General features: G+C 37.6%; 1 protein-coding gene across 2 annotated transcripts; it reads left to right on the top strand.

Annotated features, from left to right (window-relative positions):
- The first annotated feature begins 582 nt into the window (after positions 1-582).
- Positions 583-21,462, top strand: LOC146691227 (signal transducer and activator of transcription 4-like). Of its 2 annotated transcripts, none has more exons than XM_085434541.1 (24): positions 583-706; positions 809-993; positions 3,935-4,070; positions 7,955-8,053; positions 9,504-9,596; positions 9,683-9,761; positions 9,850-9,935; positions 10,051-10,202; positions 11,481-11,639; positions 12,611-12,703; positions 12,790-12,849; positions 12,959-12,979; positions 14,328-14,418; positions 14,534-14,578; positions 15,283-15,366; positions 15,455-15,553; positions 16,137-16,272; positions 18,340-18,392; positions 18,583-18,677; positions 19,484-19,620; positions 19,802-19,993; positions 20,100-20,145; positions 20,244-20,349; positions 21,088-21,462. In XM_085434541.1, the coding sequence occupies exons 2-24, from the start codon at positions 866-868 to the stop codon at positions 21,109-21,111; spliced, it is 2,214 nt and encodes a 737-aa protein (XP_085290667.1). In that variant the 5' UTR covers positions 583-706; positions 809-865; the 3' UTR covers positions 21,112-21,462. The 2 variants fall into 2 exon arrangements, with proteins under 2 accessions (XP_085290667.1, XP_085290666.1); XM_085434540.1 differs by having other exon boundaries at positions 14,325-14,418.
- The last annotated feature ends 1,501 nt before the right edge of the window (positions 21,463-22,963 follow it).

Raw genomic sequence — 22,963 nt, 5'->3', positions numbered from 1 at the left:
AACTGCTAGCTTCAAAAGCAACATAATGGTTTAATGTTAGCAAACTGTTAGCAAGCAGTTTATCAGCTAGTCATAAATAATTTATCACCTTTAACTCATAATTTAATCTAGCTAGTGTAATTCAACAATTGCCTATAGATGCTTGTTTCCACCATTTAAAAAAAATATTAATTCATATTTTCTGCTATCTGTTAACTTGAAATTCTAAGATACATAACTCAAAACTGGTGCAAACAAACTTCCATAAATTACTATATAAAAGTTTGTTTACAGTCACTGATTTCATCAGTTTATGGTTTATCCATTATGTTTGGTTGGTCATTTAGACTGTTTATCATTAATTTGTGATCTAGCTGAAAGTAATTTTTGATCATTAATTACCTATCTAAAGATTTATGTAATCAGCTGAGATAAATATGATGCATTCATTTCAGCTACTTCTCTAACTTAGTCTGTTTCTTTATATAACCTTACAGTATCACTTTTCTAGTTGCACCTGTTACCTGTCTAAAAGTTTAGGATCATTCTGAGTGTGTGATTGGCAGGAGGAGGAGGGGCCTTCTGAGTACCTGAGAACAGCCACTGAGGGGAAATGAGGTCGCTTCCTGATCTGAGAGGCACATATAAAAAACGAAAGTCAGCGCAAGGGAAACAAGTGCACATGGTAGATGAAAGCTGACGGGAAGGCAGCGCGGAAACATCTCAGGTAACAAACACGAGGAGAAGCGACATTAAACGATCAAATAATTACATACAATAAATAATCCGTAATTTTAGATAATATTTAACATGTTATTCATGTTTTTAGAGCACTCTTTGGTGATAACGGGTGTGTGCATCGCGTGGTGTCCGAAGGCACAGCATCATGAGCCAGTGGAAGCAGATTCAACAGCTGGAGATCAGACTCCTGGAGCAGGTGGATTACCTGTATGACGATAACTTCCCCATGGACATCAGGCAGGGGCTGGCCAGCTGGATCGAGTCTCAGGACTGGTGAGTCTTCATCTATGTGCAAAGAAGTGTGGGGAAAAAAAAGTCTGTATTACAAAAAAAGGCAGCTGTCTTCATAGGCTGAAAGACCACATGGTATGGAGGACTGAAGCTGCCAAAATTAACATTAACTAAATACACAAATTAATGACTTAGTACATAAATAATTATGCAATTAAGTACACAACATGTAATATTAATGTTTTTCTTTTTTATCAAAGTATTGTGAACTATTTATTTACTATTTACCAAATATGTCTGTCTTTTCATTCTTCTTTCTTTGTAATGATTGTAATATAGCAGTTTATATAAGTGAGTTTTTATTTGTGCTTTAACTTAAGTTGTAGTTTGCTTCCAAAGGGTGGGGATGGTTTAGTTTTAGTATCAGTTTTATTTTTTGTAATGTAAGTACAAAATAAACCCATGACTCAGTCACATGGAGTTATCATCTTCAGTTAATAAAATGCATATTTTTATTTTATTTCAGTTAACTCAAATATTTATTTTATTCATTTTATATTAGTTTTAGTCGACTATAATAACCTTGTACATAAGACTAAAGATAACCAAATAATAAGTATATGAAAATATATTTAGGATATGAGTCTGGTGTTAATATGCTGGCAAAGAATCACCTCCATAAACACTCACAATGTCAGCCGTTTATATTTGTTTAATAAAGCATAAATGTCTAAATAAATATTCTTTAAGAAAAATACTTGAGGAAAAATGGAGTAAGGCAAAATGATGAAAAAATAATAATTTAGAAATGAGTAACTTGAAATTAAAATGGATGAATAAATAATTCAAGGAAATAATCCTATGTAATAGTTCTGAAGCAAAATAAGACAGAAATATTGTCTATCAAATATTTTAAGTGTATAGATATCTATATTTTTAATGGGTCTAGGCTTTTTAAATTTAAATCCAGAAAAGCAGGAGTTTTTGATCCAGACGTCTTCTGAAGCTCAGTGAAAGTTTGTGCAAACATAAACGATCACCTGTGCATCAAAAACATGTTGACAAAGCTGAGTTCAAATCGCTGAGTTTATACTTTTGTTCAGTTGAAGCTGATTGATCAAAACCATGACTTCTTGGTTTTACAGCCCACAACTTCACGTCATAGACCTCATTTCCTACAGGAAGCTCTTTTCAGTGAAAAACCCGCTGTAGCTGCACCTTCTTCCTTATCAACGAGAACAGTGATCATTTATCACCCACAGAGTGTTTGCTTTTAGCTAAAAGGAGAGTAAATGGATGCTTTTAGTTTTCGGTTTCAGCAGGATTTAGGAATGATTGTGGTCTGAGTTAAAGTACATTTTTCAACGGTGCTGGGCAGATCTGAGAGAACCTGCCTTAAGGCTCTTCCATTCCTTCACTAAATAACATGTACATAAGGCTACAAACCTTTGAGTTTTATTCCACAAGAAATACAATTTAAAAAGTCCAAGAAATGTATTGAAGACATAATTTTTCATAGTTTTCTTATTTTTTTTCTTATACAAAGAAAAGGTACATGTTTCTTGTTGTTTTCAAAACTTAAAAGACCTTTTTCTCCTCAAAGATTATTGGTTAAGTTCAGTCTAGAAATGCATATATCAGAAATAAATAGGTTATGTAATGGTAGCTACATTTATTTTTTAAATACAGTCTATGATTTTTAACTTGGGAGTAGAAGGATCCTGTTATGTCGCCATTCATCCCCTTGCGAACGGCGCTGTACGCCTAAGTGATGTCACACCTGCTGTAGCAAGCCACCATGTTGGTGTCGTGTCAGCCGGTCCTGCAGCTGTCGATTTCTTTAAAATGGTCCATTGTGCTTCTGCTGGGTTGAAGAGACAATACCAGTGCGAATGTGGAAGTTTTGTCTCAATTGCGACATCTATTGCTCACGAGAATACTGCAGGGGAATTCGCACCCTAAGTACTGGAATGAAGGGTACAGAGCTGTGGCGGCATCATTATCGGCATGAGAAGAGAGAAAAACCAAGAAGACAAACTTACTCTTGAAGTTTGGCTTCAGTGATCATTCAAGGAACTGCAGTTTTTGGTTTTTTGGGGGCATGACATGTTCTCCCCGTGTCTGTGAGGGTTCTGTCTGGGTACTCTGACTTCCTCCCACACCACAGTCCGAAGACATACAGTTAGTGGGGTTAAGTTAACAGATGATTCTAGATTTCCCATAGGTGTAAATGGCTGTCTGTCTCTCTGTGTTAGCCCTATGACAGACTGGCACCTGTCCATGGTGGTTGTAGGTGAGCGCAGCCTATCCATTGTCTTCCAACCCTTTATTGGAAGAAAATGGATGGATGGACAAAAGTACCACTATTTTTTTGACTCTTGAGCAAGGAACTATTCAATTCAGTTTTATTTATATAGTAACAAATCACAACAGCAGTTCCCAGGTGGCACTTTATATTTTAAGGTAAAGACCCTACAATAATGCAGAGTAAACACCAACAACTTGCTCACCTCTGTGAGCAAGCGCTTTGGCAACAGTGGGAAGGAAAAACTCCCTTTTAAGAGGAGGAAAACTCTGGCAAAACCAGGCACAGGGAGGGGCAGCCATCTGCAACTGGTCTGACTGCAGTCTAAGAGCGAAGGGCTCTCATGGAGTGATACGGTACTCTAAAGTCATTAAGATAAGATGGGGCCTGATTATTCAAGACCTTGTATGTAGCAGTAGATTTTTAGATTTGATTCTGGATTTAACAATCTATTAACTGTTTGATAGCTACTCTTTCAAGAATTTTAGAGATAAAAGGAAGGTAGGAGATTGGCCTATAATTAGCTAAGACAGTGATATGTGGAAAAGATGGCTTTTTAAGTAACAGTTTAACTACTGCCAGCTTGAAGGCCTGTGGTAGGTGGTAAAGCAACTTCTTTGTTCTTCACAGGTTTTGTTGCTCTGAATCTCCTGAATGTGTCACTCTGTATACTTTTAGGGACACCGCGGTGAACGACGAGTCGATGGCTGGCGTGCTCTTCACCAACCTGCTGACCCAGCTGGAGAGGGTGCGCTCGCAGGAGCAGAACTTTCTGCAACGACACAACATGAAAATAATCCAGCAGCAGCTGCAAGTGAGTCCACCTCTCCCCCAGACATCTAATTTCTCAGCACTTCAGATCTGCCTTTGTAACACAAACATTTGTTAGACTTCCTGTTTTCTAGGACAGGCTAGAAGCTACATGCTTGTTTTTTCACATGATGCACTTACTGAGTGCTCCACAGATGACAAAAACAACTGTCACCCTAATGTGCCCCATACTGGAAAGCAGCCTTGACAGACAGATGTAGTGTAAATAGAGGAAGTGTGTATGCTCTACTCACACAGTTTTATTGACACATATTACAGAAGAAACAGGTGAGATTTTTACTACGACGTGATCATGTGGAAAGATAAAAGCTCAACATGTGCTTTTAAAGCGTCACATACATGTTTACACAGCAGTGAATGAGACCGTTCGGCACACGGTGATGGCAGAAAGATGACAAAGATATGGGTTTCAAATCGCATATGGAGGAAAAGCTGGTTAGTTAGGTACTGGTATTTTTATATGGAAGATTGCAAATGACAAAAATACAAAAAGTTAACATAAATAAAAAATATTAATAATACATGCTGATATTCAACTAATAGTGATTTATCTAGTTAACATTATTTATGGTGGCAGCCAAAAATAAAAATTTGAGTTTCTTATTTAATATTAATATTACTGTTATCCATAGTGGATTAAAACTGCCAAAAATATAAATGAATATTAATTCAAAACTACTGAAAAATAACTACTTTGAATGAAACAGTTAAGAGCTGACTGAAGTGCAGACTTTTAGCTTTAATTCAAGGGGTTTAACAATTTCTGTATTAACTGTGTAGGAGATACAGCTATTTTTATACACACGTTATATTGTTAGAGTCTCAAAAGTAATTGGACAGTTGACTGATGACTTAACGGCCAGGTGAGGTCTGTGGTAAGGCAGGCCGGATTCTGGAGTCCTGAAAGAAGATAAAGTCTTACAAGAGTGAAGGGAAGATAAAAGTTTGGAGAAGGAGAGAAATCTGATTTGAAGCGTATAACATCTGTTAAACATGGTGGAGGTAGTGTGGGCCTGGGCATTTATGGCTGCAGGAACGGGTCACTTATGTTTACTGATGATGTCACTTCTGATATAAGCAGCAGAATGGACTGTGACGTGTACAGAGCTATACTCTCTGCACAACTGATCAGACCTAAAGAATACAAGCTACTAGCAGAGAGCCCCACAGCATCTAAAATCAAACTCATGTTTGTGTCGTGCTGATTAAAGCAAATCTGATGATCCTGATCAGTCTGATAGTTTTACATAAATCACATGATTCAGCACAGGCTGTGGAGCTTTAGGATGTTTTTGAGGAAGTATATGCATGTTAATCATTTCTCATGATTACATTCGAAGAAAAGGCTTTTTTTTGTTCTTTTTTTTTTGTTGAAGCCACAACTGTGAGCATGGATTCAACTGCATGCAAATCTGTAGAAGAAGTTTCTAGCTGAACTTTGCAGACTTAAAAGTATTCAGGAGTTGTGGGAATTTTGCAAAGTTCGTAATTAGCTGCAGTTTATTTATGGCAGTCCAGATTAAGCAGCTTTAATTCTCATTTAAGTTGATATTTGTGGTGTTTCTACATGAGTTTCCTTTGTACAGCTCAGAAAAGAGGTCATGTTGGATTCTTTGCTCAGTACTTGTAGGTTATAGTGCTGCTCTGCCCGTGGCTTCTTGTTATTGTTGTGCACTTTTATCCACACACCTCAAACAAACTGAACACAGAGAAAACGTTCAGCCGTGAACTCCCTGAACTGTTGTCATTAAAGCGTCCTCAATTTGGAGAAGTAGCCTCGTGGTGTGTACATGTGCCTGAGGTGAAAGGGAAGTAAAATAATTGCCGTGCTCACGAGTTGGGAATTGCTGTAAATGTGCAGCTTTCTGTTTGTGTGCTGCCTGAAAGCTGCAGCTCCTGTTTTTGCTGCTACTGTTTTAATCAATTGAAGTCAGTAAAGAGCTTTTGCACATTGAATTCCTTTCTTTCATTGTTGTCTATAAACGCTTTAAGTTATTCTCTCTGTCGATGAACCCTTTGAGGATGTATATTCTGCCAGAGGAGCTTCTCAGGAAGTTTGGTTGTGGTCGTCACTCGCTTTTATTCTGGAAGAAAGACAGATACCTCTTGCAGAATGAACCCTCGAGGCTCATACCGCTGCTTCCTGTGAATATGTATATGTGTTATGTGTCAACACTTCTTAGAGGAAGTAGCTACTCCTGTGCGATAGTCGACGGTGTTTGTGGCTTGTTGTTGTTGTTGTTATGTGTTCATGTAACAGAGGAGAGATTTTAGCTCGTGTTTGAATCTCTCTTCCATTCATGTTCACGCAGGGTCTTTCTTCGAGGGGAAATCCCTCGCAGTGGTAGGCGCACATTTTTAATCTGACCTTCGCTGCTTGCTGAGGGAAAATGTCAGGAGTGTTGGGTTTGACTGTAAAGTACCCATAACAGCAGGAGAAGTATTTATAGTGAATTTTTGCTGAATAATGTAGGTCAGCTTGGTGAACGGTACAAACTCTGAAAGGATACCAGTGCATCACTGCCGCTGTCATAAGACTGAGCGTGTAGGTGTGTGTGTGCGTTTGTGCGTCCTCAGTCTGTCGTTTTAGTGATGAAATATTAGTCACACCTGAAGGCGAGACAAAAACTTTCCCTCTTCCTCCAGAAGAAGTTTTTTGTACTTTTCTTAGTGAGCATTTGAATGTATGTAGAGGCCGATATGCAGCTTCGGAAAGTTTGTGGCTTCTGCCGCATATATTAGCCATATATAGTCTAAAAATAAAGAGATTTAAAGATACAGGCATCTGGCAGGAATGTATGGAGGTGCCAAACTGCCAAAATCAAAAATAAGTTGATTTTTTAAAAAATGAATGAATATACCATTAAAGGCATCATTAGAATACCGAATTCACGAAAAAGAATATGTCATTAAAGGCACAGAAACAAAATATATAATCCCACTTATCAATATTTAGCAAATGCAAAAAAAACAAACCAAAAAACATCAAAAGGCCATTAACGACTTTAAAACCAATAAATGTGGGTATTTATTTATACAATATATGTTTCTATTGATTCTACTGTTTTACTTACTTTAAATTTCTTATTTTAATGATTAATGTCATTGCATAACTCTGTGATTTGCCTCATAAAAAAGCAAAAAAGGAATGTATTACGAAAATAATGAAATAAATACATCTTTGAAGAAAAGGAGAAAATGCTAATGAGTGAATGAACGTAGATGGATAGATTGAATGGAGAAATAAATAAATGTGGCACTCATAGATAGGGAATGCAATTTAAAACAAAAATAATAATTTGAGCCCTGAAGTCTATCCCTACTTAAGAAATCTAAGGTTTCTAGTGGACAATAATCCTCAGTTAGGGTTATTTGCTAAAGGTTAACAAGGTTTGTCTTAATGTTGCTTCTTTTATTTTATTTTTTAACCTCATGGTGCAAGTTGCATCATTACAATTTTGATTATGCAACTTTTACATGTTTATAAATGAGGCTCACACGCTCGAATCTGTTCTCTAATATTTAACTAAATGTTGTGGTTAAATTCTTTGCCCTTAAAGAGTCGAACCTGGATGAGCTCCAAATATCTGACTTTATTTACTCAGCTGCTGTTCACGGAGAATGCTCGTTTTGTGTCCAGTTAAACTTCATTCCTTTGTTATTGAACTAAAGGGCTTCCGCTCTGTCAGGGATTTCCTTTTCATCTCTTCTTCACAGATAAACAGACACTGTGGGAGTATTGATCATGCTGTGGTTGGTTTTATAGCCTACTTACACAAATGATCACATCATTAGGAAATCATTGGTTCGAAGGTTTTTTCTCAGGGGGTTTTATAACTGAAATTTTCTCTGTTTGCGTCACTGTAGCTGAAATACGCCACCAATCCTGCTGTAATGGCCAGAGTCATCTCCACCTGTCTCAGGGAAGAGCGCCGTATTCTCTCCAGTGCCTGCATGCAAGAACAGGTTTGTCACATTGTCTGCCTCAGTGAAGGGAAAGTCCCTTTATTACAGTCTCTGCTGGTAAATCTGGGCCACTACCAGGAAGACTACACTGTAAAACATATTTCACACCCCCACCCTCCCAACCAGCCAGTTCACTTTATTCCCAACAATCAGTGTTTGGCTTTTTACGGTAATCACTAAAGTGTTTCTACTCCCGTGAACAGGATAACTGTGTTTGTTTAAGCTGGGTTGTTCCATAGAGACTGCTGCTTCACTTAGCTCACTGTTTGGGTTTAATGCACCATAACTTTATTGTTATTGGAGCCAATAAAGAGTAATAAACTCACCTTGGACTACCTCCCCAGCACTACACAGCACACAGACATCATTAACACCTTTTCTTTCTAATATCCGTGCAAAAAAACGTTGTAAAGACCAAAAACTAAAGCAGTCATAAAGAAGTTTACTATATCGCCTTAAAACGTTTCAGTGATGCTTTGCAGCTTCTGCTCACATCAGATGGCACAACACATCTGTTATTGCAGGTTTAAACTCAGTCTGGTTTCAGGTTTCAGAGGAAGAAAGAGGTCTTCTATATGCAGATACTCATAGCTAGAGTTTAAACATTTAGAGATTCTCTGTGCACAGAGGCTGTTTGTTCCCAAAATATTACCCACGCAATGTTAAAATTTAATGTGCCAGAAAAATATTCAACACGTCCCAGTACACGATATGTCCAATAAATCGACTGTATACAAAAGATGCATGTAGCCACTGTGCTACATGTCCACATATTAACTAAATTTTCAGCTAACTTGAGAAAGCTTGATTACCATGCTGCATCCATGAACTGTACACAGACACAGCTACGTGCTAATACTATAATACTATGGTGAATATTCACTCACCCCAAAGCTGTGGACAGCCTCTACCTCAAAATAAACTGTGGTATTTCTCTGATAATTGGTTAAAAAATGCCTCAAAGACATAAACATGATGAAGATCCAGTCTTTAACTAAGTCTTCAGTTTGCAGAGACCAAAACCAGTGAGTAACATGTTTTTTATTCATGCACTGGCACCCTGAATTTTCCCAAAGTTAATAATGTTTTCTTGTCTAAAGATGGCAAAAAAGCAACTTTAAAAAACATTCATTACACACTGTATTGAACATGAACCCCACATGACCCTGAATCACAAAGCCACAACATTTGCAACATTCTCTGTATCTACTGTACAATATAAAGCGCCTTGAGGCGACTTTTGTTGTGATTTGGCGCTATATAAATAAAATTGAATTGAACATTTCAACAGCTCTTAGTTATGATGCTGTGGGAGCAGCACCAACAGACATATGAGAGAGTCATGTCATTAATGTTGATATGGTTAAATCAGAAGTAAATAAAGATTACAGATTACAGTCTGTTCAGAAATGCAAAGTTGTAAATGTTTTTTTTTTGTTTTTTTTTACAGGGTCCTCTGGAGAAGTCTTTGCAGAACTCTGTGGCGTTTGAGAGGCAGAAGAACATGGACAACAGAGTTGGGATCATCAGGGGCAGCGTGCAGGTAACTCAAACACCTTCAATACAAGATGGAGAAAACACAAAGCTGAATTTTATTGATGAATTTTACACAAAAAAATGTGTTTCCAGTTGATGGACCAGGCTGTGAAATACATCGAGGACATGCAAGATGACTTTGATTTCCGCTACAAGACCCTGCAGTCTCGAGGTGAGCCATTTTACAAGTTGTAAAAATAAAAAGTTATTTACTATTTTAGAATTCTTATTTCATACTACTGTTTTTGTGGTTGTGTCAGAATCAACTGATAGAAACTCTGACGTGATGAAACAGGAAGTAACAAGACTACAGGAAATGCTAAACCGGCTTGACTTTAAAAGGAAGGTACGCACATGCAAAGCTCTGAAACGTGACAAAAATATATGCAGGTGTACAAATAAAAAAATTAATTCACAGTGTGTTGATCAGCCATAAACACTGTATTTTATGCCTTTGTTAGGAGATTTTATCAAAGATGGACGTTGTGATCAAAGAGATTGACGACCTGATGACCTCTCAGCTAAACCCTGAGCTGCAGGACTGGAAACGAAGGCAGCAGATTGCTGCCATCGGGGGTCCTCTGCTCACCGGGCTGGAGCAGCTGCAGAGCTGGTAATGACCTCCAACAAAAAGTCAGAAATCCTTACTGCTAATGCTAATTATTTATTTATTTATTTATTTATTTATTTATTTAGGACAGTGCATGTTAATGAACATAAATGTAAAAAAAAAAAAAATTACATGAATGTAAACATACCAGATTATAGCCAAGGGCTAATTTCCATCTGTTGTCCTTAAGCATAAAAATAGACATAATAATTCATAAAAATTCATCATTCATTCATAATAAAAACTCCATCACCAAACTTACACATACACACCATTCTGTTCCCAAATAAAACATTAAAACTATACAACTCATACATGATCACACACTTGATTTGTCCATAACCAGTACTTTGTATGGAAGCCCAAAAATGCTAAAATAATATTAATAAATTATGTAAACAGGACATATGGTTGTATATCTGTTGCATTTGTAATAGTTAAGTACCATTTGTATATCTGCTTTTATATAGATATATGGAGGACCAACACCAACTGAAGTAAATTCATTATACAAAAAAATAAATGTATACATTATTTCTAATAAATATTTATTTATAGATTGAATATTAATTTCCCAGTACATATGACACCCTGTGATATATACTGTAAAATATATGCTATATGTCGCCCAACTTGACACGAATATTACTTGGTTAACTATATAGCTAACTCGTTAGTATAATTACTATGGAAGCTTGTTTCTGTGACTGAAAAACGCTTTGTTTTTGTTTTTTTATTTATTTTAAATGGTAAATGGCCTGTATTTATATAGCGCTTTACTAGTCCCTAAGGACCCCAAAGCGCTTTACATATCCAGTCATCCACCCATTCACGCACACATTCACACACTGGTGATGGCAAGCTACATTGTAGCCACAGCCACCCTGGGGCGCACTGACAGAGGCGAGGCTGCCGGACACTGGCGCCACCGGGCCCTCTGACCACCACCAGTAGGCAACGGGTGAAGTGTCTTGCCCAAGGACACGACGACCGAGACTGCCCAAGCCGGGGCTCGAACCGGCAACCTTCCGATTACAAGGCGAACTCCCAACTCTTGAGCCACGATCGCCCCGATTTTTAATTGCCAGCCATTTCTCTTTTTCAGTGGCAGAAACGATCTTCTATAATTGTCAGTTGTCAGTTAAGTAGTTTACTATCGAGCAAAATAATTGAGTATATTGTAACTAACTGGCAGAGGTAACAGATTTTAAGGTGGCACTATGCTGTTAAATAAAGATCAGATAAATTCTCTGCCCTCATCCTATTCTTCGCTTCTCTCAGGTTCACCCTGACTGCCCAGAGCCTTTTCCAGATCAAGCGTCAGCTGGACAAACTGGGGGAGCTGGTGGTGAAGGTGACCTATGAGAGCGACCCAATACCCCTGCAAAAGCCTCAGATGGAAGAGAGAGTGAAATATCTCATCTACCATCTCATCAAGAGGTACCAACACAGCTCAGCAGAAGACATTTTATTCCTTTAGAATTTGTGAAAGAAATCTGTGTTGCATGTGGGGGTATTTCTATGATTTTTATTTTTTTTAAATGTGGTGACACAGAACAAGAATATTTAATTTGAAATGAATGAAGTGTTAACAAATACTCAAGTAAGGTACAAATAACTAAAAATTCTACTTAAGTACAATAACAAAGTATTTTTACTTTGTTATTTCCCACCTCTGAAATTAGCTGCACAAAAAATTAAACCCTGTTATGAAAAGAAGTATTTAGATGCTTTTAATTTATTAAACAAAACTAAAATTGAAGTAAAAGTGCAATAGTTTGAGTAGCAGAATCTACTTAGAGTATGCTGAATCACAGTTATTGATTCTCTTTTGTGTATATCTCTTTGCTGCTGCAGCTTGAAATGATTTTAATGACCTGTTGACAGCTGTGTAGCTTCATCTATAATAATAAGAGTAGTGATTTAATGTTGGGTCTCATTAGAGAAACTGTCAGAGCCTAACACAAAAACCCCAGTTTTACCAGGAGTAAGATAAAGGACAATTAATTAATTAGTGACACATTCACTGAGATAAGAAAGAAAGAAATGGTACTAGATACCACTGAAGCTGTTAAGTTATTAGCCGAAAGATAACCTATATAATGAAACCAGAGGTGGTCCCAGGATTGAGCCTTGAGGGATGCCACACGGGAGAGGAGATGCAGATGTGTAATAAGCAGTGCAAGGGATCCCAGCCCAATTCATCTTTGTGCAGAACAACTTTCAGTGCTCTGAAAAATGAAAAACACGACTTCCTCCTCTGCTTCAGCTTCTGACAACACATTAGACAATAAACCGAAAGGTGGTAACTACCGGAGGAGGAACACGGCCAGCTGTGGTTTGAATGTTCTCTCTCAAGCTCGGGGTGTTAAAGTGAAATTGTAAATCGAGGTGTGGGTTTTTTTTCACAGTTCATTTGTGGTGGAGAAGCAGCCATGTATGCCCACACATCCACAGAAACCCCTCATCATTAAGACTGGAGTACAGTTCACCACCAAAGTCAGGTATGGTGATGTGACATCTTGTTGTTTCAGGATTTGTTTCTGCTGTTGGGTTGCAGTTTGTTTCAGTTTATTCTGATTTCTTGCAGACTCCTGGTTAAACTTCCAGAAGTGGATTATCAGCTGAAAGTGAAAACAACATTTGACAAGTAAGATGATTAATTTTCTTATTAAATGGACCCCACAGTAAACCTGTCTTCATTGCTTGAATAAAAATAAGGTAAAAATGTTGTGTGCTGTGCTTGTGTGTTTCTGCAGGGACCTCCCCCCGGGCAGAGTGTGAGTACAAACTGTCTAAGCGTGCTACTACTAAATGTCCGAGAACAGGAAACAGCACCAGATTAAAAGCAACCTAATCTGCTCGCTAATACAGTAGTTAGGCATGGTTTAGTGAAATAATACTACTTTATCTAATACTGGACCTTAGAACCCCCTCATTTAATTCTCTACATGAAATAACCTGTTTTAGCTTCTTCCTCTTTAAGACAACTTCTGATAGGCTCCCCCTTGAAAGCAAAAGGTTTGAATAGCAGGTGGGCGGAGCATCTGTGCCTGAGGTATTCATACAGGGATATCCACTCTGATTTAACATCATACAAATTCAAGACTGGAAAAAAAATAATGAAATGTCTGTAAGGGGGTAAAAACTTAAAGATTAAAAGCCAAAATCAGCCCTAAAGCTTCCTGTTTTATGGCTTCACTGGCGTGTTATTTGTTTGGCGTTACCAGGTGTAAATATGGTTTGAAAAAGCACTTGGAAACCAAACATGCACCTCGGGGGAACTTTGCCTCTAACTTCCTGTAAAACCAGATGCAGAAAAAACATATTATTGGGTTAAAGTCACCTTAAAAGCTATAGGAGTTTACTGAAAGCAAATGGATTAAAAAAAGAAAAGAAAAGTGAGTGATTGAGAATGTTTTCTGAGATGTGAATGAATACAGGCATGCCGTGATAGATTTACTTGTTCTCTTGCTTTTTTCCTCGGTTCTCAGTAGGATACAAAGCAAAAATACTCGATGTTCATTAAAAACCAATTGCCTGAACTTCACTTTTATAGAAGTAGCACTTCTTCAATTTTTGCTGTTTAAACAGCTGGTGTTTACTGCCACCTTCTGGTAGTGTTAGCCTGATACCGCGCACTGGAACAGACAGGAAAAGCAATAGGAAATAGGAAGACAGGAAACACTCGCATAATGTACTTGACTTTGTTATAACTTATTGACTTGTCAGTTATTCAAAAATCCATAAAGATATGTGGGCTTTAAAGATTTCATCCGCAAATTATAACAAAAAAATTTACAGCGAAATGTAATCAGCTTGGTTTTCTTTTATAGATCTCTGTTTTAGATTTATACATGTATTGACAGATTATATACGGTGTTATACATTGCAGGAAGGACAGTCTGCAGCTGAACCTTCTTAAAATCGCCCTGATTTAAAAACCTTTACAGTAAAATAAGTGGAGTGTTTTATTTTGAAAACTACATACAGATTTTAAATATGGTTTAAGTTATTGTCTAAAACAATCCACAAACACTTCATCCTCTGAATTAAGTCCATCTTATAGATGGATGCTGGTAAACATTGATAAGAAAATCAAGTTTTTTCTCCTTTTCTCCTTAGAAGTCGTCAGTTTTTCATCCTGACCAACAACACTAAAGTTATGGACATTGAGGACTACTCAAACGGCTGCCTCTCAGTGGAGTTCAGACATCTGGTAGGACAAAACTCTAACAAATCTTGACAGTTGTTTAACTGGTTCTTTCATTGAACCTTTAACCATTTATTTAAAATGGTGTTTAGTCATCTCACTCAGAGTTTGTGTTTTACAGCAGCTGAAAGAGAAGAAATATATCAACGGCACCAAAGGGAACGAGGTAAGAAATGTAGATGACTACGGAGGACGAAAACTGCCAAATAAAAGAGACTCTGTAAATAAGTTCATATTTAATGAAGTCCACAAAAAGTGTAGGGATTTTTTTTTTAAATAATCTAAATTGATTTAAAAAAAAAAAAAAATTGTATTCTTTTGCATTTTTTGTACTATTTGTAGTATTTTCTTCCCATAAAATTTTCTATTTTATTTATTATATTTTTATTATTTGCAGTGTATTGTGTTTATTTGTATTTCTAAAGTAAATAAATCATTATTTTAAATCCATATAGGTCTTATTCATTCATAAGATATGACCTAAATTGATTTTCAGCTGCTTTTGGATGCCCTTCATGACACAACCCCATGCTTCATGGTTGATTCAGAAATACATCATGTAACTAATACATTTAAATAAATGTAAACATTGAATGGGAAAGTAGATAAATTAGGGAATTAATACAAAGGTAAGTAAATATTGAAGCAAAACTATCAGTGCCATAGTTTGTAAATTATTTAATGTATAGGCTTAATTAATATTTAATGTATTTAATGACATATTAATTGATGTATAGCATCATTTGCTCCTGATTTGGCAGTTTCTGTCCTCCGCAGTGACCATTAATGCTGCTTCAGATGGATTTGTGCATCATATTCAATGAATCTGCCTTTGAACGCCAGTTGATGTTTCAGTGTTTTATTTTTCAGGGCCTGCTCTCTGTGACAGAAGAACTTCACTCTCTCAGTTTTGAGGCCTGCTTCACGGTGCAGGGCCTCACCATCGACCTGGAGGTCAGCGGCAGAGCAGATCTATTTCAAACTTGTTTTTGTTGCTGTTCATTTACAAAATAATTTACTAATATTTATTTTTATTTTCTAGACGTGTTCCCTGCCGCTCGTTGTGATTTCCAATGTGAGCCAGCTGCCTGGAGGCTGGGCCTCCGTCATGTGGTACAACCTCCTGACTGATGAGCCGAGGGTGAGCCATACTGGACTTCTTCTAAAAACAGAAAATTCATTCATTTGAAAGTTTAAGTTTTAAATGAAATAAGTTGAGCTGAATCAAACATAACCTCACTTTCAGCTCAACTTATTTGAACACACCTGGACATCTTTGTTAAAAGCCTTTGTTTTTATAAATTCATTTCTATTATCTTTAAAATAAAATAAAATAATAAATAAAGAAACACAGATTTTATTTTTTCAGTCGACCTCTGTTGTGCGGATCTTCACAGGGCATTTCTGCATTTTTCAAGTCTCTAAAATTGGTTTTCCCAAAACAGATGCGCGATTAACAGCATCAAAATGACATAAATTACAAATAAATCTTGCAATTCACCCCCATCTCCTGAGTTTAACATCAGTTCATAAATAAAACAAGAAGAAAACTGACTTAAATTCCAAGTCTTTGACTTCCAGAGCGTGACAACAAATTCTGCTGATGTTCCATTTACTCTGGTTCTTCTGTAACTGTAGCTCATGTTCTCCAGCTGTTTTGGAGATGTTTGTTTTCATTTTTTATGCTTCACAGCCTCCCTCACCTTCTCCATCTTCCTCCACAGAACCTGGCTTTCTTTGGGAACCCTCCTCGGGCCAGCTGGAGCCAGCTCTCTGAGGTCCTCAGCTGGCAGTTCTCCACTTTTGCCGGGCGAGGCCTCAACAAAGAGCAGCTCACCATGCTGGGAGAAAAGCTCTTTGGTATGTTTGTCTTTTAGTTTTGTTCTTTCGCAAAGGTTGAAGATTAAGAAAAAATACATTAAAAAAAATGTGGCTTTAAAGTCGTTAACCTGGAAAAACATCTTCCAACACAGCAAACAGTAAAATATTATACTTAAGAAGACAACTGCAAGCTAACAAGCTAATTAGGACAGAAAGTTAAAGCTGAAGGCAGAAACATCTAAAGAGAGGTGGGAGAGTGTTTACTTGTTTATGGAGGGTGAAGCGACACCTCTGTCATTGTGAAACCACACGCCAGCAGAGATATTCAAGCATGTAGGTGGTGCAGAGACTCCAGAAAGTCGCTCAGTTTAAAAGGGGAAGAACCAGAAACGTTATTCGAGCCAAGTATCAGACTGGTCCAGCTATAAAGTCAAAGTCAGCATAGCAGAGAAACTCTGAGGGGCGATCAGAGGGTCTATAAAAATGAAAAGCCTTACCTCATTTAAATCCAGTGAATCACCCTTCCAGCGTGGCTGTTCTTATATATTGCTTCCGCTACTCGCTCAACCTCAAGTTTATGCATAAAGCAAACACGTTTGCGTCAAGCTGAGCCAGACTTCACGTGAAACAACAGGGAGCTTGGTCTGATGAGTCAAACAAATCACTCTAAAAGACCAAAAGTAGCATTAAAGGTGATGAACAACAGCGTTTTTTGTTTTTTTAACCCAATCAGATCCCAACAAATCAAAGAAGCTAAAAATGAAGCTGAAGCTTCTTTGATGCTCTGTTTTCTGTATGCTTGTAACACTTTGATGTTTCAGATCATCAAACAAATTCAAATAATACACAAAGATAACACAAGTAAACACAAAATGCAGTTTCTAAATGAAGGTGTTTATTATTAAGGGATAAAGATGCAAACCTACATGACCCTGCGTGAAAAAGTGATTGCCCCCTAAACCTAATAACTGTGGAGGAAGTTGTCTCATCTTTGTAGAATTGTTGCAGTTCAGCCACATTGGAGGGTTTTCCAGCATAAACCACAGCTTCTCAATTGGATTCAGGTCAGGACTTTGAGCAGGCCACTCCAGTCTTCATTTTGCTCATGATAAGTTGCTTTTTGAGGTATTTAGTTTCAGTTTGTCAAACAGGTTCTGTTAAAGTGATTTCTTGATTCAGCAGGTCTGCCAGTAATCAGGCCTGAGTTTGTTTAGTGACGCTAAACTTTGCTTTCCAAACGATGTGGTTAATCACAATTTAACAAAAGGGGCAATCACCTTTTCAACCAGGGCCAGGTGGGTTTGGATAACTTCTCTCTTAATCAATGAAATAATCATTTACATTTAAATATTTTACTCGTGCTGTGTTCTCTAATATTAAATTAGTTGTATAATCTGAAACATTTAAGTGTGATAAATATGCAAAACACAAGGACATCAGGAATGGGGCAGACAGTTTTACACCCCGCTGTATATCGCCTGCTCCTGATCTGTCTGCTCAGCATCCCACTGTGTGAAAATAGTAAATTGTATGAATATAAATGAATTAAGGCAAAAAACAAACAAACCCTGAGATCTCTCTCTCTCTCTCACATTGGTTCTGTACTTTCATCTTTATTGTAGCTAAACATCCTTTTCCTTTCCTTTACCTGTTTGGTTAAAAATTTTGCTTTACCGGGATGTAACATAGGCAGGAAGAGATGACCAGGTTTTTATATTCATTATCATTCCACAGACCCTGCTCTATGAGATAAATAAGCTCCAGGAGGAAAGATATATTACCTTTTATTGAAATTTCCCAGATTACCATTGAAGCCTATGAAAAAGGCACCATGAAAGGCCGTTGCGTATGCGCTGCGTTTTGATTCGGTGGGTTTGTTGTTGATGAGAACTCGTACCTCAAAGCTTCATGACAACATGCTGTTTGTCTCGGAAACTGTAGTAAAACCACTTTATGCCCACACGGGGAAGGTCACACTAGTACATTAGTGCTGCTGCTCACAGAGTTCAAAGAATTTTCTAAAACAAGTTCAGAGAATAACTAAAAAGCTGCTGACCTTGTTTTCCTGGGACGGCCATTTATGATAGTTTCTCTTTGTCTCTGTAGGTCAGCATGCCTCCTGCAGCGACTATCAAGTGTCCTGGTCCAAGTTTTCCAAGGTGAGTCTTAGATAATATGAGCATGAGCGGCATAGTACCATTATTTTCTGTGTTATTGTGCCATCTAGTGGCAGTCATAAAACCTTCTGCCGTGTTGTTAATGTTGGTCATGTATTTTTATCCCACATCGTATCTAATTTCAATTTAAATTCCGAGAAGGTTCTCACTCTCTTTTCTTCCAATCATACAGGAGAATATTCCAGGGAAGCCGTTCAGCTTCTGGATGTGGCTCGACTCGATCCTGGAGCTCATCAAGAAGCACCTGCTGCCGGTCTGGAATGAGAAGTAGGTCATCGTGTCCCGGCTGAAAGATCATAAACAGAAAATGTTTCTAAAAACAAACAAACAAACAAACAAAAACAACTCCACAAAAAGATGAAAGGGTTATTAGATACATGAACCGCTATCATTAACATATATGAAGGACCAAAACTGCCAACATCAGTTGGGAAAGACAGAACAGTTAGATACATTTATAAAATATTAATATATTTAATATTACATTACAATAAAATAAATTTTCATTAAATTTATTAATATCAATATGCGTTCTTGCCGTGAGCACAGCATCTGGTGTTAACCAATCAGAGACAAGTTTAAGCCCTCATTTGCATAGAAGGAAATGGAAAGGACAAATACATGGAAACTCAAATGGAATGTAAATACAGAACTAAATGAAAACAAAATGTGGCATAAATATACATTTCTATTAGGTAATTAATGTTTACATCTATTGTTAATGCTGCTGCTTTAGTAGTTAGAGGTTTTTTAATTTTTAAGGGGTTTTTTGGGAGGATTTCTTGTCTTTTTAGAGTTTGAATCAATAGAAATTATTATGAGTTCAAGTGTGTATGTCAGCCAAATTTAGACGCCTTTATAAAGGCTTTATCCCAAAAAAATAGCATCAATGGATGTCTGCAGGTGCCAGATATCACCTGCAGACTACAACCCTGTCTTAGAAATGTGCAGCTTCAAAATGCATTAGGATAAACTTCGTATGAATGGCAGATCTAAAATGTGAAATTGGACAACAGATCTCACTGGCTGAAACCAAAAACCTAAATTTCTTTTGTCTTTCTCCGCCTCCGCAGCTACATCATGGGATTTGTGAGTAAAGAGATGGAGCGAGCCTTGTTGAAGGACAAAGAGCCAGGCACGTTCCTGTTACGCTTCAGCGAGAGCCACCTCGGCGGAATCACCTTCACCTGGGTGGAGCACGGCGATAACGGTGAGATTTCCCATAAACCAACATCATCAGACCACGTGTGGTAATAAAATGCAAATGTATACCAAACCTTTAACTATGATAAGACCGTTAAATAAACTTTGTTGATAGAAAATCTGTGCGGTTTTACTTGCTTTGCTGACAGTGGACAACAAAGTTTGCTAACAGTAACTTTTCACACTAGGTGAGGTGAAGTTTAACTCTGTGGAGCCTTACACTAAAAACCGGCTCAGCGCGCTCCCGTTCGCCGACATCATTCGAGACTACAAAGTAATCTCAGACGGGGTTGTCCCCGAAAACCCACTCAAGTTCCTCTACCCCGACATCCCCAAAGACGAGGCCTTCGGGCGGCTTTACAACAGCCAGCCCAGCAAAGGTAAGATCTAATTATGAGGTGAAGTGTTCAAGTTTTTGCTGGGAAACTCTCAGGCTAATTCTCAGGTCGAATTAAATATTAATATAAACCTCTGTTAAACTTCCAGTGCATCCTTACATCCCATCAACCCTGATCCCCATCTCAGAAATGCGGTGAGTTAATATTTCAGTCAAGTCGAGCTCAGTTAACCTTAAACAGAATTTCAAAAACAGGCAAAATGTATTTTAATGTCTCTTCTAATGTATTTCAGCTCCAACGCGAGCACCACCCCGCGGTCATGTCAGTCTCCAGAGCCCCCGATGACACCTGGAGAGTTTGACATGCTCAATGAGCACCTGTGCTTCGACATCGACACCGTAAGTTTACATTATTGTACTTAGTGGATAATACTGGTAATAATATGCATTTTATTATTGTAAATGAATAAGACACTGTATGTGTCTTATAACTCTTAACTCTTATCGCTCTGTGCAGTAGAGCTAAAATAGAAAAAGGTCAAATGTGGAAAACTTCTGGAAACCTCATAATAAAAACAGTAAATTCATTATTCTGCTTGTTTCAAGTCAACGTAGTCTATAAAAGATCAGAAGTTAGAGATTACACATTACTGCGACTAGGACCAAAGTGGCAAACGCCGAAAAGCTGGGTTTTGTATATTTTCTGTATTTATAGCAAGCATTTTTATTATCGTTAACTCCTGAGCGTAAAGACTGAGAACAGTGCAGAGACATTTCTGCAAACACTGTTGAAACATGGCACACTGATCAGTGATTGATGAATTGTTGTGTTGTAATCAATCACACTGATGGAAAGTTGTCTCACATGACATGATGTGAATATTCATGAAGTCAATGTTTTAGGATTTTAAGTTTGGATTAAATGGAGTTTAATTGTTTTTTGTGTTTGCCGACAGTCTGTCTGTAATCAGATTACATTTCTTGTTGACCTGTGATCGCAGGCTGAGATTAAATAATTGAAGACTGCCTCTGATTAGCCTTGCTGAAACGGAAGACTGCTTTTTGCTTAATCTTAGAATTTGTTGAATCTGTCCCGATGTTATGCCGCTAATATTTTTCTTCTTTTTGCGTTTACAGATGAGCTCTCCGTATTCAGAGTAAAAAGAGGGAAGAAAAAAAAACATCTGCATCTGGAGCTTCTTTGAATCCTTTGTCAATATCGTGACTCCCGTGAGGGTGTTGTTTTTACAGAGTTTGTGGTTAATGTGTTCTTAAAGCATATTTTGCTTTGTTGTCCATGAAAGAAAAGTTTGTATCATGCTGGTTTTGTGCCTTTAATATTTTGCATGTTCAGTCATGTTTTTCTATAAGAAATGAATTGTATATAAATCAATCTGAACATGTTTTGTTTATGTTTTTTGTAGTTGACATTATTTTGATACTTTATGTCTGCATCTGTCTCTTTTACCTGTTTGTTATTGGCAAAAAAGTTAAATACACGCAGTGTTTTGATTCCCTTTGTCTAACTCATTCACACAGTCGCTCAGCTCTCCTGCCCCCTGCTGGCCACCTCACTGAAATAGCACCGAGGTTTTGTGCTTTTATTTCGAAAGCAGTAGGAAGTGAGACGTCGGCATGTAACAGCTGCTGCTGCTTGGCGGTTTTTACTTACGGCGTTTCTGGAGAATCACGTGATTCTCGGTGATTGTTGAAGGGTGAGGCTGTATTTGGGTTCTTGCGGAAGTTAAAAAAAAAAAAAAACAACAAAAAAAACCAACAACAGCAAAAAACACGGCTGAGGTGTCTCAGTGTTGCTGCTGCTGCTCAGAAATTATTATCATAAAGAATAAATCATTATTTATACCATGTTATTCATGAATCCCCATTACTCCTAATCAGATTATTTACTGTATGTGTGAACCTCTGACCACAGTCAGGTTATTATGCAACAGCATGGCTGAACATTTTTTTTAAAGAATATGTTGACTTAAAAAGTACAACTTTGTATTACAGAAGATCAAAAATGCCAAAATAAAAAGTAAATCTTGGTGCTTTGACTGACAGGTGTGTTCAGACACAGGGAGGTGTTAAATGTCTTTTCGGCATTTCCACTCCTTTGAGTCCCAGAATTTGACCTCTGGACTCTGTCTCTGTGAGTTACACCTGTGTGAGTAATGGAGGAAACTTGTGAGCTGAAAGCTCAGCTCCCCATCCTCTCATCCAAATATAGCCACTTCTGGTTTAAAGAAAAGTAACATGGAAGCGGGGGTGGTAGGTGGAGCTACAGCATTTTTCAGTGAATGGATGGGGGTTCAGTGTCTGTTCTTGTCCAGGGATGCTTCTGCATGCAGACTGAAGGACCGAGGGATCAAACCCTGGATCTTCAGATTAGTAACGCAGGTGCCAAAAGTAAGACATTCTGTACTTGAGTAGAAGTACAGATGCTAGTGTTTAAAACATAATCCAAGTACTGATTCAACTTCTTTACTCAAGTAAAAAAGTACTGTCTCTGATATTTACTCAAAGAATGTAAAAGTAGCTCTTTGGAGGACTTTTCTACCAGCTGTTTTTGTACAAAGGCAACTGAATCTTGTGCTGTATTAATAATAAAATAACATAGTATAAACTTGATTTCAGTATAAATTTTAATTCTAATAAATGTGTTCAGCTTAAATCAGTTAAATAGAACATGAGCAGAAAAAAGAAGGATAATAAAACATAGCTCTATTTTTTTGTTGCCTACATTATAGAGCAGGGTTCTCAAACTTAAATGAGCCGTGGGCCACTGCTGGCACTGTCATCTCATGTGAGGACCATTTTAGTGTTCAAGTAGGACAAACGAATGAGAAAACACCCACAAATATTCCCAGTGTTTTGTTTGTTTTTTCAAATATTGTACAACAAGACGAAACTGCAAATGTGAACGAGTTTCCTTCTCCCCTCTCTAAGCCTTTCATTGAACTTCCAAATAAACACATTGGAACTCTCTGTCCAGACATCTGGCAGCACTTCT

Source organism: Copadichromis virginalis, linkage group LG16, assembly GCF_057382275.1.
Source record: "Copadichromis virginalis isolate Kocher_CV1m ecotype Utaka linkage group LG16, C_Virginalis_male_GT1.1, whole genome shotgun sequence".
NCBI lineage: Eukaryota > Metazoa > Chordata > Actinopteri > Cichliformes > Cichlidae > Copadichromis > Copadichromis virginalis.
The sequence above is the reverse complement of the archived record's forward strand: the minus strand, read 5'-3'. Positions and strand labels throughout refer to the sequence as shown.

Excerpts from the sequence above, each read along its gene's own strand:
- LOC146691227 (XM_085434540.1), top strand. The coding sequence starts at position 866 with ATGAGCCAGTGGAAGCAGATTCAACAGCTGGAGATCAGACTCCTGGAG. Across the intron at positions 994-3,934 it reads TGGATCGAGTCTCAGGACTG|GGACACCGCGGTGAACGACG; the intron begins GTGAGTCTTCAT and ends GTATACTTTTAG. Across the intron at positions 10,203-11,480 it reads CTGGAGCAGCTGCAGAGCTG|GTTCACCCTGACTGCCCAGA; the intron begins GTAATGACCTCC and ends CGCTTCTCTCAG.